The sequence below is a fragment of the Sorex fumeus genome, unplaced genomic scaffold (assembly GCF_029834395.1).
Source record: "Sorex fumeus unplaced genomic scaffold, SorFum_2.1 ptg000043l, whole genome shotgun sequence".
NCBI lineage: Eukaryota > Metazoa > Chordata > Mammalia > Eulipotyphla > Soricidae > Sorex > Sorex fumeus.
In genome coordinates, this window is record NW_026606100.1 from 25,011,068 (window position 1) to 25,029,737 (window position 18,670).

At 40.6% G+C, this 18,670-nt stretch overlaps 1 protein-coding gene across 1 annotated transcript in view; it reads right to left on the reverse strand.

The window, feature by feature from the left end:
* Nucleotides 1-3,384: 3,384 nt before the first annotated feature.
* Nucleotides 3,385-18,670, reverse strand: part of LOC130029752 (cytochrome P450 2C21-like) — a 42,314-nt gene continuing 27,028 nt past the window's right edge. The window contains exons 6-9 of the mRNA XM_056120783.1: nucleotides 14,314-14,455; nucleotides 8,051-8,238; nucleotides 5,100-5,241; nucleotides 3,385-3,919 (exon numbers count right to left, since the gene is read on the reverse strand). Of these exons, the coding sequence (XP_055976758.1) occupies nucleotides 3,738-3,919; nucleotides 5,100-5,241; nucleotides 8,051-8,238; nucleotides 14,314-14,455 (654 nt within the window). The 3' untranslated portion in view covers nucleotides 3,385-3,737. The remainder of the gene's footprint in view (nucleotides 3,920-5,099; nucleotides 5,242-8,050; nucleotides 8,239-14,313; nucleotides 14,456-18,670) is intronic.

Sequence of the window (18,670 nt, forward strand, 5' to 3'; positions counted from 1 at the left end):
GAAATTAAAAGAATTAAAAAATGAGTAATATCATATACCAAGAGTAGCACAACACATTTGATGGGGTTTAAAGTAGAAGGCAACCAATCTTAGGGGGAAGTGTATTTATGCAGATATATACATATAGCACACAAGGCTCAACCTTTAACAATATGTTACTAATCTCTTATAGAAGGGCTTAATGGCTCCTGGGTGGAATACAACAATCTTCACACACTTTCCTCTAAGAAACCCTTTTTGTTTCATAACAAGCAATATAAAAATAAATTATTTTGGTTCTACTTGGGGGGCAGGGTTTGGGGTTTGGGATGGAAATTATGATGGTGGGAAGGTGTAATGGTGGGGATTGGTGTTCGAATATTAAATGTAATCAAATGTTGCAAACATCTTTGTAAAAATAAAATAATTATTTAAAAAAAGAGTAGTATGAGCAAGTCTATGCCAAATATTTGATAATGTAAATGAAATATTTTCTCATCACACACTTAATAAAGCACTAAAGTACAAGATACCTGAAGCATTCAAAAAAGTAATAAGAAAATGATAACTCCATTAAAAAATGGAGAGAATAGATGAACAGACTTGTCCTCAAAGAAGGCACAAAGATATCCAATTGGCATATGAAAAAATGTTCTACCCACCATTGTTACACAAATTAAAGTAATGAGTTACTACGTCATACCAGTGAGACTAACATATCAGAAAAAGTAGGAACGGGGGTGAGAGAAAATTGGGCACTTGACTTGCACAAAGTCAACTGGAGTTTGATCGCCCGCACCCCATATGACCCTCTGATCCCCACCAATAGTGATCCCTGAGCACAGAGCCAGGAATAAGCTGTGAGCCCTGCTGGTTGTCCCTTTTGCGCCCCCCCCCAAAAAAGCCCACAAATCAATAAGAATAAACAACCAGTGCTGCCAGGGGTGCAGAAGAAAGGGGACACTCGTGTGCTATTAGGAATGCCATTAAGTTCATTCTCTATGAGAAAAAGTATGGAGATTACTCAAAATATATAATTGAAAAATAGCATGGACCCAAGACCATTCTCGGGTAGAAACTGTAGCCTGGCTGAAATTGCGGACCCAGACTCTGGACCCAGATCACCCGAGTCTTCTCAGAAGCGGGCTGGCTGAGTCACAGCCCTGCTGGCATCTTACTGTTCCCGGTACACATCCGCTTCTGCCAGCATTTAAAGGGCCTGACCCCCTCACCAATCTCAAAGAGAGCCTCAGCCACATGGAAGGGGCTAGGTGAAGTCTCCTGAACCAGCCCACTGGAGCTTTGTCTGGATGTGTCATGTCCAGTCCTGCCCAGCTGGAGGCCCCAGCGCGCCACCAACCACACCTGATTCTGCTCTCGTTTAAGTGGCGGGCCTCATGACGAATCTCTGAGACAAGCCTCAGATGTGCTGAATCTGCTCTCTTTATCCAGATCAATGGAGTTTTCTTGGGATAGCGCAAACCACGTCCCTGCCTGTAGGAGGACCCAAAGCCCCACCAGCCGACCGCCACTGACTTTTGCTCCTATTTAAATGGCCCAGCACCGCGACTGATTCTACAGAAGCTGCAACCCGCGCTGAAGGCAGTAGTCCTGGTCTCTGGGCCCTGATCATGGAGCTCTCAGGATGGGGCAGGCTGATTCACTACCCTACGCTGGTCAATACCCCCAGCATCCACCCTGCTTCCACTTGGGTTTAAGCACCCAGCCCCATGACCAACCACGGAGAGAATCATCAGGCAAGCAAAATCTGGTAGGCCCAAGATGCAACGGTACTGCATCATCCTAGTCATGCACCTGATGATGCAGGGCCAAGATATCTCCTTAGTCCACAGCGATGACAGTCCAGTAGGAACCCAGAAAATTAAATAAGAAAGATGCAGAGAGACCCACTAAGCTCAATGAGCAAAAACAATACCACAGAAGGCTCATCTAGTACCTAACAACTTAAAAAAACCTTGGACAATAACTTATAGAATATATATATATATATATATATTGGGCTGGGGCGATAGCACAGCGGGTAGGGCGTTTGCCTTGCACGCAGCCAACATGGCCAACCGGAGTTCGATTCCTCCGTCCCTCTCGGAGAGCCCAGCAAGCTACTGAGAGTATCTCATCCGGCGGCAAAGCCTGGCAAGCTACCCGTGATGTATTTGATATGCCAAACACAGTAACAAGTCTCACAATGTTACTGGGCCTGCTCGAGCAAATTGATGAACAACGGGAGGACCATGATCGCGACATATATATATAGTGTACCAAACCATACAGAGTAAATTATTTTCTGCTTGCTAAGGAGCATTCAGGGGGTATGGGTGAGTAACTTGACACATTTATAGAGAGAAGGTCACATTGGTGGTGGGATTGGTATTGGAATATTGAAATGACTGTATATAAAAAAAACTTTGTAAATCACAGTGTTTAAATAAAGTTTTAAATGGGAAAAATTAAGAATTAAAATTTGATGTTACCCAGAAATTCCAAAAATGTTATTTTGAAAATGCTTTTGTTCTCCTCTGTTCATTGCACTGCTAGTCACAATGTCCAAGATTTGTAAACAATCCAAGAGTTCAAGAACAGATGACTAGATAAAGAAACTGTGCTATATATGCACAGTTAAATAAAAGTCAGCTATAAGAAAATATGAAATAATGAAATTTGCTGCAATGCTTTGGAGCTAGAGGGAAATCAGTAAAAAAAAATATCTGGGGACAGGGGCAGACAAATAGAGAATTATTTCTATCATATGTGGGATATAAAGAAAGAAGAGAAAAGAACAAAATGCCAAGGCAACAGAACTTGAAAGAGGGCCACAGAACTGAGCTTACCAAGATGTCAGGGAATAGATGGGTGAAAATGCTGGGACATTGGTGTATGCAAGCTATACCACGAAGACAGATGTGGTGTTAGAGCATTTTATGCCTGAAATTCTATCATTAACCATGTAGTCAACAATGTTCCTCAATAAAACTTGCAAGAGGAAAAATAATTGATAAAAACAAATTCCACTGGCATTCTTCAAGGTCATAGAAAAAAAATTCTACTAGGTTGACTCACCCACCAGCCCTGCTCTAATAATCCTGATTTAATCTCCCAGGAGATGCACATCAAGCATCTAAAACTCATGGAAACACCGTTACAGTTACAGTTCAGTTCCCTGTAACTGAAAACTCCAGAGGGCCTTAGAGAAAAAAATGAGCTGAATACCTCTGCCCTGCCAAAATACCTGAAGTTGCATCCATACCTCATTGCTACATCCGTGCCAAGGGCTCAACTCTACCACTTAATGAATATTCTCTGAAGAGATGCCAAACACTTGCAATTTTTATTGAGGAACATTATTTATTACATGGTTACTTTAAGACATTGAACTGAGGATACCATAGACGGGGTTGTAGGATATACCAGAGATGGTGAGATATGGGGCTGATGAGAAGTGACGGAAATCCTAGGTGGAGGACCTGTGTCACTCGAGTTTGTCTTTGGTATTTTGTACATCAAAAGCATAGATATTAACGCTATTATAAATAATACTGCTAAATAATAACAAAATAGTAGCTTTACTAGAGGTAGACCATATTTATTTTATCTAAGAAATTTGAACTGAATCTCGGAGAATAGAAAATTAAAAGAGACAGGGTTCAGGAATGTCATTTCTGCTGTGAAGGAGTAGGTGGATAATGCCTAACACATAGGGGAGAAGGCATTGTTCTGCAATCTGGCAGTCAATAATTTCTTCAGACTGGAATGAAACATAGTTTATAGAAGGGAGGAACAGAGCCTACTCCACTGAGAACTGGGGTGATGTCAATGTCCTTTGGATCAACCAGAGGTTTCAAGGTAAAATGCTGTAAAATACTAGTCAGAAATATAAACAGCTCCATACGGGCCAAGCCCTCTCCAACACATGCTCTTTTTCCTGAAAATGAAACACAAACGGTGTTATTTTAATAGTGTTTGAATAATCAGACAGGGATAAATTCAAAGGGTTATATATTATAAATATCATCATATTTATTTTACATGTTGAGGCATCTCTCTCTCTCTCTCTCTCTCTCTCTCTCTCTCTCTCTCTCTCTCATAAAAGTCTCTCTGGATTACAGAGAAAGCCTCTTCTCAAGTCTGTAGTAATCTAGAATGGTAACTTCTCCTCACTAATGTTAGTTTCTGAGTTCTTTTTCACACCTTGTTACCTCCCTTATTCCTGCCAATGCCTCCAAAAATTAGTATCCTCTTTAAGCTCTCTAATTGACCTTTCTGAGTATGTTACCAGAGTCTGCCCAGAAACCTGGTTATTCGAAGGAACATCTCAAATAGGCCTTTCTTTAATCTCAAACTACTGTTCTCATGTTTGCCACTCAAAGCCTCTTTTGCAGACCACAACACCCAAAAGCAGAGAGAGAACAAAAGGGAATGCCCTGCCACAGAGGCAGCGTGGGATGGGGGGGGATGGGGGTGGGAGGGATATTATCTATGGTGGTAGAAAATGGGCACTGGTGGAGGAATGGGTATTTGATCATTGTATAATCGAAACCCAAGCACAAAAAATTGTAAATCTACAACTGTACCTCATGGTGTTTCACTAATAAAAATTTAAAAAAAAAAAAACTACTGTTCTCTATCCCTGCTGACCAGAAGACACAAGTCTTCTCTCACTAATGTTAGTTCCAGAGTTCTTTTTCACACCTTGTTACTTCTCTTATTCCTGTCAATGCCTCCAAAAATTAGTATCTTCTTTAAGCTCTCTAATTGACCTTTCTGAGTATGTTACCAGCATCTGCCCAGAAACCTTGTTATGTTGAAGGAACATCTCAAATGGGCCTTTCTTTAATCTCAAACTACTATCCCTGCTGACCAGAAGACACAAGTCTTCTCTCGAGGCTCCTACAACAACTCCTGATAGACATTCTCTTTTTAGTCTCATCTGTTACTGAGTCTTCCTCTTGGTATCCCTGAATATAGGTCTAGGTCTGTTACATATAAAGTCCTCAGTGAATTTTTGAATTCTCTAGCTGGCCAGGGCAGGTGAGAAAAATCTTTATGGAGTTTTATTTCTAGGACAATCCCCTTAGTTATGGAAAATAATGAAGCTTGCTTGCCTGCTGAAAAGGCCATGAAGTAGTTGCTCTTCTTAAAGTTGCCACTTTGATCCAGGAAGTGGCCAGGATCAAATCTTTCTGGATTGGGAAACTCTTTGGCATCATAAAGGACAGATGTTAGAGATGTAAATATTGTTGTGCCCTGATAGAAGGAGGGAAAAAGTGAGTTATGAAAGTCATTGACTAGAGCAGGGGAAGGGGTGGGACAGAGAGTCAGTTGGTGGGCATTTGCCTTGCATGCAGCCAACCCGGGTTTGAACTCCAGCACTCCATATGGTTTCCTGAGTACCACCAGGAATGATCTCTGAGCCTAAAGCCAGAAGTAAGACCTCAACACTAGTGTGACCTCCAAACCAAAATAAATAAAATATTAATTAAAAGAGAGGATCATGGGGTTCAAAACAAATCTCTCATCTAATCATTTTCTTTTATAGATGATAATGTAGAGACACAAAGAAAGGAGATTTTTTTCCCTGAAACAAATCAGATTATTGAATAAGCCTAATAGGAATTAAACCATGTAACACAAGTCCAAGATATTATTTATTGACGGCAAGGCCAATCTTATCAGCCTGACCCCAGCATTTTCTTGTGTGAAAACTTAGGAAGCTCTCTGCAGTGCACTGTTCTTTTTTTGTTTGGTTTTGGTTTGGGGGTCACATCTGGTGATGCTAAGATCCCACTCCTGGCTCTGCTCTGCTCAGGAATCACTTCTCGTGGGCTGGAGGACCATAAGGGATGCCAGAGACCAATCCTGGTTGGTTACATGAGAGGGAAGCACCTTATCTGCTGTACTATCACTCTACTCCATTTAGTGCATTTTTTTTGAAGTGCATTATTCTTGACAAGTAAATTGCACTGTTTTCTCAAGGTCCTGTCTTTGTAAAGTATAACATTTCCTTTTGGATCTATGTTATTAGGCCTTCTACAAAGCTCTAGGAGTCATATTCTTGAAAACCCTTTTCTCTCATCAAAATCAGAAACTGTTCACTCAATGTGTTTTCAACTGATTTCTTCTGACAGAAATGAAATAGCATGTCTGGCTTGTGATGGAACTTTCTTAAACTCAGAAATGTAACAAAATGTAATAATCTGAAGTTTGGTTTTCAGAATTAATCAACTATTTTCTTTCCTTAAAATTAAGTTCTGTGACTATAGGTAAGTTGTATAACATTTCAGTGTCTCATTGCTAGTAAAATGTAAATACATAAGAAATTTTTATTTAGTTTATTATAAACATAAAATGAGATAATACACTAAATTCCTTTACACCTGCCTATGCTTGAGCTATTACAACCAGAAAGTATATGAGCCTAACTTCCAGGAGAAGGGTCTTGTTACAAATTCAATTTCTATGAAATGAGAGGTAACTGAAGTTATTATCTTTGTAAGCTAAGAAGAGAGTGATCAAAAATTTGCACCTAGAACTCATGAGCAAACAGGAGAGTAAGAATCTATAAACAAGATTGGACAATTTAAGAGTCTATAAAACTATTCCATGTAAATTCATGACTGTGGGTTTTGTGGCACAGATAGAAAACTTCTCAAACATATACCAATGTATTATTGCTGGAGAATTGAGAAAAGAAGACAGATACCACAAATATGGCAGATATCATGCAATGACATAGAAATTGCGGTTCCATCCCAGAGTGGTGAGAACTTCCTTGATGTGTCAGATTCTCTGTGGTGACTCCCCATAACCCAAAATTTGAGATTAAGAAACAGCCTAGAGCCATACCCAAACTCTCAATTGAAAGTTAAAATTAGCAAACAATAACATAGAATTGGCCTGCACTTAACAGAAAAACACCTAACAGCGATTTAACTGCCTATCAAACTGAAAGTGATCCGTTTTAGAGGAAGATAGAATAATCCAGATTCCTCATAAGGCATCACTAAATATCAGCATATAAAAAAACAAACTGCAGAAGACAATGACATGGTTAATTAAAAAATAGACAATAGAAGTATATGCTATGTTTTCTTGATTAGATTATCACACAAGAGCTTCAAATCTGGGGCTAGAGTGATAGTATAGCTGACTGGGTGCTTGCCTTGAGCGCAGCCACCCTTGATTCGATCTGCGTCATCCCAAATGGTCCCCCTTGCACCACCTGGAGTAATTCCTGAGTGCAGAACCAGGAGTAACCCTGGAGTATCACTGGGTGTGACCCAAAATGCTTAAAGGAAAAAAAACAAAAACAAAAACTTCAAATCATGTGACACGGTCACAGTTTTAAGGGAATATTTTGCAATAACTAAGAATAAATGAGAAATATTGATAGAGTAGTTATAACTATGAAACTTCTTTTGAAAGAACTCTCAAACAGATAGCACTGTAGCAGCACTGTAGCACTGTCGTCCAGTTGTTCATCTATTTGCTTGAGCAGGCACCAGTAATGTCTCCATTGTGAGACTTGTTGTTACTGTTTATGACATATTGAATATGCCACAGGGAACTTGCCAGGCTCTGCTGTGTGGGCAGGATACTCTCGGTAGCTTGCTGGGCTCTCTGAGAGGGACGGAGGAACCATACACAGGTCAATCATTGTCAAGGCAAATGCCCTACCCACTGTGCTATCCCTCCAACAGATAATTACTATAAACTACGAAATACACACTGGAAAAGAGTCAAAAGCATGGAAGTTCTGAACTACAGAAAGCACTTGAAAAAGAAAGAGTTCCTGAGTCAGTTTTCCATTTTTGTGACTTTATCTGAGGGCAGGTTTCAGACAACAAAATATTGGTTGCCCATACCCTGACTATAAGCCACAAAAATGCAACATATTTTTAGGTCTAGTACCTAAACAAAGGCTGAACACAAAAAGAATAAATCCAAGAATAGAAATCTCCAAAGGGTTTTTAGACCCAAGTAGATTATATTTGCATACTTAAAGGGCTGGTAACCTAAGATTTCTAAGGAGAAGTATAGAGAAAAAAATTTTCACCTTCGGAATAAGGTATTCTCTGAACTTAATGTTCTGAGTCACAGCATGAGGCAGGCTGTTGGGGACAATGTCGATATATCTCTGGATTTCATGTATCAAGGCATCCATATAGGGCATGTTGCTCCTGTCTTGCATTGAAGGACTCCGGTGTCTGCCAATCACACGCTCAATCTCCTCCTTGGCTTTCGCTTGGCAAGAGAAAAATTGGAATTTATACAAAAGGGACAAGATTTCACTTTCTTAATCATGCTACATTGTGGCAAAGAATGAGAAGTAGGAAAATTATGTTCACTTGCTCTAAGTTTTGGGTTTTTTCTGTTTCTATAATACAAACAAAAAGTTTATTAAAACTGAACATGTGTATTGTAAATCTTGGTACTTTGATAATGTTTTAAAAAATTTTTTTAAATTAAAAATAAAACTGAATGTAAAGTTGGTGCTTGTGCTTTCCTAAACCAAAGGAAGCTATTACTGTAGATCTTTCAATCTTAAAATGTTCCAGCATCAATTCCTTCACCAGTGGACACTTCCCACCAACAATGTCCTAAATTTTCCTCCTTCCATCTCCACCCCATACTCAGTCTAACCTCTGTGGCAGGCACTTTTCTTCTCTCTCTCTCTCTCTTTCTCTCTCTCTCTCTCTCTCTCTCTCTCTCTCTCTCTCTCTCTCCTTGCTAATGTTTTGTCTAACTTTTTAATTTTCTTAAAGAACCAGCTCTTGGTTTAATTGGTCTTTTGGATAGCTTTTTGGTATTTCAGCTCTAATTTAATTTCTGCCCTATTTTATTATTTCCTCCTCATGCCTGGTCTGGTATTTTTTTTGTGGTCATTTTCCATGATCTTAAGATGAGAATTCAAGTTTTTTATATGGCCATTTTTTCCTTTCTAGTAAATGCTTGTAGATCTATTAACTTTCCTCTTAACACTACTTTTGCTGTGTTCCACAAGTTTTGGTAGTCATGTCCTCATTTTCATTTGTTTCCAAGAAACTTTTGATTTCCTCTCTGACTTCCTCTAATTTACTGGTTGATCAGCATTGAGTTGCTTAATTTCCAGCTTATTTCATATGATTCTCTGGTTCTGTATGTTACTAAATTCTATTTTCAGTGCATCATGTTCTGAAAAACTAGTTGATATAATTTTTATCTTCTTTATTTTATAGAAATGTGTTTTATGGCCCAACATGTGATATATCTTAGAGAATGTTCCATGTGCATTAGAATAATGTGTACTCAGCCTTTGGGGCATAAAAAGTCCCATATATATCTACTACCCACCTCTCCTCCATTTCTTCATTCAAACCAGTATTTCCTTATTGAGTTTTTGTGTCATTGTTCTAACAAGAGGTGACCAAGCTGTGTTGAAGCCTCCAACTATTATTTTGTTGCTACCAATGTCTTCCTTGAAGTCTATTAGCAGTTGTTTGAAGTATTTTACTGGTCCCTCTTTGGGAGCATAAATATTTAGGAGTATAGCTTCACACCCTACCAAGGTCACAAGTTGCCCCCCCCCCCCCCATGAGCGGCTCTCTGGCACGACCATGGCTCCAGAAGCACGAGGACTTAATGCAGAGCCCGGCAGCTTGCAGCAGAAAAGTGAATGGACTATGCATTAAACTACGGCACCATGCCTCCCTGGGAGGGAAACGGTGTTTCTCCCTTCACCTCTTTCCCCCCAGCAGCAAGGTGGCCGCCATCTCAGAGCTTCTTGGAAAGCCAGATATGAGCCAGCGGTGACGGGGTATCTGCAACCTCATGGGAAGGGGGGTGGTACCAGCTCATCCTTAACGTCCTAGTGAGGTCACAAGTTGCCCCCCACAAGCAGCTCTCCGGCACGGCCATGACTTCAGAGGCACAGAAACCAATCTCATAATTATCTGGCTCTTGGCAGAAATCCCTCCAGACTTAATTAGTAAAATATCAGAAATCCAAAATGGACACCATATGGTTCTCATAACCAGCTATAGAAAACAAATTATTTCACAATGCCTTTTCAGCAGTTCTGATTGTTGGGTGATACTCTAAACAATAATGGTGCATCTTTTGTCAAAATAATGAATATAATCAAAGTAGAGAGAGAGTTAAGTAGAAATCATTTGCCTCATAGGCATTGGGAGGGGTGGGATGGGGGATATATTGAGGTTCTTGGTGGTGAAAAATAAGTACTGGTGAACATACCAAGACTTAAACCTGAAAGCTTTGTAATTTTTCCCACAGGATTCAATAAATAAATATAACAAAAATATTTAGGAGTATAATTTCTTCCTGATGTGTATATCCCTTGATCATTAATAAATTGCCTTCGTTGTCCTTACTAACCTTTTTCAGACTGAAATCTATGTTGTCAGATACTAATACGCCTACCTCAGCCTTTTTGAAGAAGTTGTTTGCTTGAAGAATTGTTTTCCAGTCTTTAATATGGAGTCTGTGTTTGCTCTGACTTTTCAAATATAATTCTTGTAGGCAGTAGACTATCAGATTCAGTTTTTTAAACCATTTTGCTACTCAGTGTCTCTTAATCCATTTTGCTACTGAGTGTCTCTTAATTGGTGTGTTTAGACCATTGACATTGAGAGAGATTAGTGTCTTGGGGTTTTGTGCAATCTTTTGTAGAAAGTAGTTGTGCTTGTGATGTTTGTCTTGTCATACTGTAGCCCCTTTACTCCTTCTATTAAGGTTGGGGTTGAGTGAAGTTCCTGTGTTGTTTATCCATGAAGTAATGTCATCATTCCTTTGAGTCTGAGTGAGAGTCTAGCCAGATTTGAATAGCTTTTTTCTATCTAGCCAGATAAAGTATTCTTGATGAGTATTCATTTCAGTTTTTTTGCTATATCCCAGGAGGGTTTCATCTGATAAGTCTGCTATAAACCTAAGGGACATTCCTTTGTGTGCAATTTCCTTCTTTGATCTTGCAGCTTGCAGTATTGTGTCTCTACCTATAGTATTCATTGTTCTGATTATGATGTCTTGGAGGTTTCCTTTTATTAGGGTACCCTTTGAGCTTCTTGGATCTGGATGCCTGCATTATTCAGCTCTGGGAATTTTTCAGCAATGATGTCTTTAGCTGTCACTACCTCATTGAGGATACCTTACTGTCCCTCTTGGAATATGATGATTCCTATGTTTTTCTTTTTGAATTCATCCCATAGTTGCCCGCCCTTGAACTATTTTGAGATCTTTTTCCATCTTTTGTTGTTGCCTAGATATTTTCTGCAGCTCATCTTCAGGCTCACTGATTCTGTCTTCAGCTGTTGTTCCTCTCATTTGAAGGGACCCACTGAGTTTTTCATTTCATCTACCGATTTTGTTTTATTATTGACACTTCTGTTGGTATTATTCTTATTTCTGCTCTCATTTCTTCCTTTATCTTATTGGCTGTCCATTCCATTGTTTCTCTCTCGTATCCTCTTATATTTTATTGGTTGTCCATTGCACTGTCTCTTTGAATTCACTGAACATCCTCATTATTTCATCTCTGAATTCTTTATCAGAGAGATTATGGATGTAGATATTCATTGTTGAGGCTTCATAGCTATCTTCATTCATTCCCTGTGATGGGAGATGGGATGTTCTGTGCTGTTTTCCCATGGTACTTGTGGTGGTCTGGAGGTGGTTCCTTCCAAAAAATATCAGTGTATCCCCATAACAGCCAAGGAGTACTCTGTGGGAACTTGGTGAGTGGTGGTCTCTTCTTTCCCCTTTAGGGATATTTACTTTTCTCTTTGGTGCTCCTGGGTAACTTGTGTGAAGCCTCTTGCGCTGATTCAGTACATGTTCTTTGGTCTGAACTCATATCAGAGATTGGGGTTATATTGTTTTTTTGCACTCAGTGTTATTTTTGTGGGTTTGGGGAAAATGTTCATTGGAATAGGGGTTAAGGGCTATTGGTCTAATGTATTAGAGGTAGCCACATTGCTCTGTTGAGTGTTCAATATAAGAGTCTGAGACGAAGGTGTGGGTCTTATGGAATATGGAAGGGAAGATTAATTGGTGGCCATGTTTAGGGGAGGGACCAGGTATTAGTGGCACAATCAGGGTTGGTTACCAAATATGTGTGTTTCACCGCAGCAACTCATTTAAAAAATCTTCCTGCCACACTGCTACCGCCAAGTCGGGTCTTCCACGAGGGGAGGGGCATCTGAACTCCAAAGGAAGGGGGCACCTGCCATCTGAGTCACCTTTAAGTTTTATTTTAAAAGAACATAATTTCCAATTGTTGTACATCTTAAATTCTACTAATTATACATATTTAATATATAAATTTACATATTATGTACATTAAAATTATTGCATAAATAGATATTATGTCATAAATATTATATATTCCATACAGATGATAAATTATGTAATTATGATATATTGTTTATATAATATAATAACTCGAGCGGGCCCAGTAACGTCCCCATTGGAGACTTTGTTGTTACTGTGTTTGGCATATCGAATACGTCACGGGGAGCTTGCCAGGCTCTGCCGTGCGGGCGAGATACTCTCGGTAGCTTGCCGGGCTCTCCGAGAGCGGCGGAGGAATCGAACTCGGGTCGGCCATGTTGGCCGCTTGTAAGGCGAACGCCCTACCGCTGTGCTCTCGCTCCAGCCCGGGAGCGATAGCACAGTGGGTAGGGCGTTTCCCTTGCACGCAGCCAACATGGCCGACCCAAGTTCGATTCCTCCGCCCCTCTTGGAGAGCCCGGCAAGCTACCGAGAGTATTCGATATGCCAGACACAGTAACAACAAAGTCTCCAATGGAGACGTTACTGGGCCCGCTCGAGCAAAATCGATGATCAACGAGAGGGCCTTTACCTTACCTATAATATAATAAATTATATGATATATTACAATATATAATAAATTCTATCTATCCTATCTGATATATACTATGTATATCATATGTGATATATTATATATGATGTGTAATATATTATATATAGAATGTTAATATATGTGATATTTGTATGAATTATATTCTAAGCAATGTAGCACTGTAGCACTGTCCTCCCATTGTTCATCAATTTGCTAGAGCAGGCACCAGTAATGTCTCCATCATGAGACTTGTTACTGTTTTTGGCATATTGATTACCTCGCGGGTAGCTTACCAGGCTTTGCCGTGCGGGCGGGATACTCTCAGTAGCTTGCCGGGCTCTCGGAGAAGGGCAGAGGAATTGAACCCGAGTCTGCCATGTGCAAGACAAACTCCCTACCCACTGTGCTATCACACCAGCCCATTATAAGCAATATATACAAATATTATAAATTATATGTTGGGAATATAATATATAATAACTTATATATTATATATAATAAATGTATATTATATATACATATAATATGTATATTATATCAATGTATTAGAGCCCCGGCAGAGCCTCGGCAGCTGAAGACCTCTGAAATCCAGCCACAGCCATGCTTAAGACCACTCTCCACACCCGGACGAGCCACACGCATGAAGGAACCAGCAGAGGAACACAGGTGTGCAGTACCCGGGGCTGAGATCTCCAAGCCTGCTCAGATAAGGACTGGGCCTCCTCCACCCAGATCCTCCATCTTCCAGCAGCTAGGGGTTACACCACCAACTGCCTCCCACGCCCATGTAATCCCATCAACGGCCAAGATCCAGAGACTATAAAACCAAACTCCTGGAAGAGAACACTGCAGAGTCTCCTGCCCCCACACCTGGCTGTCCTCACCAGGGCCCCTTGGAAGGGGGCAGGTTGAGTTTTCCTGCCTGCCCCGAGCAGAGTCCCGGCAGCTAAAGACTTCTGAAATCCAGCCACAGTCATGCTTAAGACCACTCTCCACACACTCAGATGAGCCTCACACATGAAGGAACCAGCAGAGGAACCCAGGTGTTCGGGATCTGGGGCTGAGATCTCCAAGCCTGCTCGGATCAGGACTGGGCCTCCTCCACCCAGATCCCCTGTCTTCCAGCAGCTAGGTGTTACACCCACCAACTGCCCCTGGTGCCATGTAATCCCATCAACAATTATCCAGGTATAGGTATCAGTGAATTATTTGGCTGTTTGTTACTTAAAAGTAATACAACTGGATCACATTCCACCATAGCAAAGAAAACAATAGACTCTTCTATTTGAATTTATGATACTGCTTCATTTTTATATGATAATCTAACTTGAATTTAATACATACAATGATAGGAGGGTGTCATAATGATGAATATTTACTTGTGCGTCTTGGCTGACTAGTCATCAGTGTTGATTGCCAAAACCTCCCTGGAATTTCATCCTGTCCATTATCTGTGATCATACCTGTGATATCCGGGTACTTCAGTAAGAGCAGGAGTCCATATGTCAGGGTGGTAGTCATTGTCTCTGTTCCCGCAACAAATACATCGAATATGGTCATGATCAAGTTAGCCATAGTAAATTCAGGTTTTTTATTATGTTTTTCCTAAAAATAGTATGTTAAAATTACTTGATTAATGAATAAATTCATTTTTACTTTTATTGTTGTTGTTTTGGTCACATACTGTGGTGTTAAGGGATTACTCCTGGCTCTGTGCATAAGGATCACTTCTATCAGGCTCAGGGGACCATTATGAGTGTCCGGGGTTGAACCCAGGTTGGTGACATGCAAGGCAAATGCCCTACCCACTACACAAATACTTCAGCCCCTAAATTAATTATTGGAAGTAACACAAAACAACTCAACATAGCATCATATTTTATTATTTTCTTATTTAGAAAACTAAACCAGATATTAGAAAGTACTGTAATTCAAAGTGAAGGTGAATAGTTTTGAAGTTAAGATAGTTTTGAAGTTAAGATAACTTTAAAAAATACCTTGCCTGCCATAGAGCCATAGAGGCAAGCTGGGGGAAAGAGGTGGCCAGAGGGGAAAATGAGGTCATTAGGGGTGGAGGGATGGGTGTTCCATCATTGTACAACTGAAACCTGATCATGAACACCTTTGTAACTATGTATCTCATGGTGACTCAATTAAAAAATTAGAATTATAAAAGAAAGGGGAAAAAAGGTACCTTCAAAAAGTTAAATTAAAATATAGTAAAGGTTATAAACTTCCAATAAGTTCTTTCTGATTTCTCACATCTTCACTCACTAGAGGAAATTGGTCACTCTATAATTTCTCACAAAAATGAAATTTATCAAGTATGTGTTGACAACTCTAGCATCAATTTTCAATTTTATCATCTCTAAATCTCTTAGTCAAGTCTCCAGAATCACCTACCCTTCCGCCCTAAACTATATTTGTATTTCAACCTCATGGTGGTAGTACTCACTTTATCACTTGATATCCTGTTACTCATCAATTTGCTCGAGTGGGCGCCAGTAACATCTTCATTCATCCCTGTTGCGTGCTAGCATAGCCCAATGGCATCTGCTCGTTCTAGGAAGAGGAAGAACCTTAAACCAATCGTTCAGGGTCTTGACGAAGAAGTCTGACCATCTCGTAGGTGGGCGGCCACATGATCTTTTGACATCTCGTGGAATCCAGTCGATAATGGCTCTAGTCCAGCGGTCGTCTCTAAATCTCATTACGTGTCCAGCACACCTGATTTCCGATTCCTTGGCAAACGAGGCAGCGTTCCTGATTCTTGAGCATTGACGGAGGTCGGAACTCTAGATTCTTTCTCTCATTTGAGTGAAGTGTGATACTCCAAGCATAGCTCTTTTGATTCCTGGTTGAGAGACCCAAATAGTGTTCTCATTCTTTTTTCGTAGGGCCCAGGTCTCTGAGCATATGTTAATGCAGGAAGAACAGTGAAATCGAAAAGATGTGCTCAGAGCTGGAGGTTCTTCATCCTCTTAGTTATTCTTCAACACTCTCAAAGGCGTTCCAAGCCGCTCTCTTCCTCCTGTGCAACTCAGGTGCCAGGTCATTCGTCATGTTGACTTCTCAACCTAAGTACACATAACTGTTGCATTCGGAGATGGTCGTTCTGTTGAGAGTGAATGGAACATCAGGAACAAGACTGTTTCTCATGAACATTGTCTTTGTGAGATTCAGCTGTAATCCAACCTTTCCACATTTGTGCAGCTTGGCTGATATTTGGCGTTATTAGAACAATGTCATCAGCAAAGTGGAGGTGGTATAGTTGCCAACCATCTATCTTCACTCCCATTCCTTCCCATTCCAGTCGTCCCATGAAGTTCTCGAGGGTGGCACTGAAGAGTTTCAGTGAAATAGTATCACCTATCGAACCCCTCTCTTGACATCGATGATCACTTCTTTGTAGAATGGTGAAATCCTGGTAGTGAATCTGTAACACAGCTCATGGAGGATCCTGATGTATTGAGTTTGAATGCCCTGATTGGCTAGGGCTTCGATGACGGCCTCCGTCTCAACAGAATCAAAGGCCTTCTTTAAATCAATGAACATTAGACAGAGCTGCATCTTGAACTCCTGAGAAACCTCAATGAGCTTAGTTATCGTATGGATATGGTTAATCGTGCTGAATCCTTTTCAAAACCCAGCTTGCTTGCATGGTTGTCCTTCATCTAGTGTTCTGCCAATCCTATTTAGATGACTCAAGTGAACAGCTTGTAGATGACAGACAATAGGCAGATTGGGCAATAGTTGCCAATGTCATGGATGTCTCCCTGTCGTGGATGTATAGTAGTACAGTCCTGATGGCTTTCCATTGGGACGGAACCTTGCATTCAGATTGGTAGCATGTGAAGAGACAAGCCAGTGTATTGATGAGTACTGACGGTAGGTTCTTCAGGTGTTCAGGTCTGACCTTGTCTGAGCCAGGTGCTCTTTGTGTCTTTGCCGACAAGGTGGTGTGTCAGATTTCGGAAGGGAGAACATTGGGAACAACATATCCATCCTGTGGAATGTGGTATGTGGGCAAGTGGACATGGCTATTAAAAAGATTTGAGTAGAAGTCATGAATAATCTTCTCCATTGTCCTTCTGGAAGATGTGATAGATCTATCAGAACGTCAGAGGGCAGTGCAGTCATCTTGGTTTGTAGTCGGTGAAAGACAGGCGGGCATTATGAATACTTTTCCTGGCTTCTGCCTCATCTATCAGCACTGCTGCTCTTCTATCTGAGGTCTTCCTTGATTGCTTCTCTGCACTGTTTTGCGAGCTCGGACATTCGCTTGCGGTTGCCTGAGGCATGCGCCAATTCACATTGGCGAATACGCTTAAGAGTGTTCAAAGACAGCCTTTTCTTGTGGTTGTCTCTCTCTTGGTGTTCCTCGCACAATCATGAAGGTGCTGAACCAGTTGATCGTATTCCTTGTCAATGTTGTCAATGATGGCATCTTTCCATGTTGCAGCAACAGAGCCAAAGAGCTCCCAGTCATTGGTGGTTGTTCTGGGAGTTCTCTTAAACTTCGCATTCCTTTCTCCCCACTCTGTAAAGTAGAATTTTGCATGAAGGAGATGATGGTCCGATCCGGTTTGGAATTTTGGGGTAACAGCAACATCAGTCAGGCAAAACTGTCAATTGAATATGATGTCAATTTTGTTGTGGAACCATCCACCGGGAGACTCCCATGTCCAACGTTTAGATTCGGCCTTCTGGAACTGTGAGTTACCACGGATGGTTTTGCTCAACATGATGAACTCTGACAGTTGTCACCCTGTTCGTTCCATTCTAGGCTATGGGTCCCGAAGTGGAGTTCTTCAGCTGATCTTCTTGGTCCAATCTTGGCATTAAAATCACCGACAATGATCTTGTAGAAGGTGTGGTCTTCTTTATAAAACTTCTCCAGCTCCATGTAGAACTTCTCAATTTCTCCTTCACCATAATTGGATTTTGATGCGTAGACAACGAAGGTAGAAACTACCGGCAGTGAGCCACATCTATTCAAGTGTAATCATCCGATTTGGGTTGTTAGACATTCCAATGAATCAATGCTCATGGCTAAGTTCATATTGACAAAGACACCGACACCACGGATGCCTCTTTTGTAGCATGTTCCAAGGAACAGTTCTTCTCCAGTGTCGAAAATGGCGTGATGTGATTGATGCCTTCTTGTCTCTGTCAGACCAATGATGTCGTACTTGATCTTTCGTACTTGTACCATCAGGTCCTCGATGGATGCATCATATGCCAGAGTACGTGCATTGAAAGTACAGACAGTCATTTTTATCTTTCTTCATTTTGGCAGCCTAGTTCGGCCTTGAGATTTTATCAGCCTCTCCTTTCACTTCCTTCTCAATGCTGCCGAATTTAGGGTCAGGGGAATGAGACCCATTGTATTTACTGGATTTGGCATATTGAATACACCACAGATAGCTTGCCAGGCTCTGCCATGTGGGTGGGATATTATCAGTAGCCTGGAGCGAGTACTCTATGGTAGTACTCTGAGTGGTAGAACTGAGTGGTAATACTAATATATATATATATATATATATATATATATATATCAGTTACAGTTACAATGACAATAAATTTAACCTCTCTGGAAACTCTACACATTTTATCACTGCAATTTTAATTTCCTGAACAATTTTATCAACCAGGTCCATCTAAGCCAGAGTGTTGGCCAAAACTAGTACATCTGTGAAGATTTCATAGACTCTTTCTAAAGATTCCTATTCATTCCTATGTTTCCTCATTTGTGATGCTCTCCATTCAAGAAACTATCTTTATGAATAACAATAGATTGTCATGTATTTTTATTGTGTG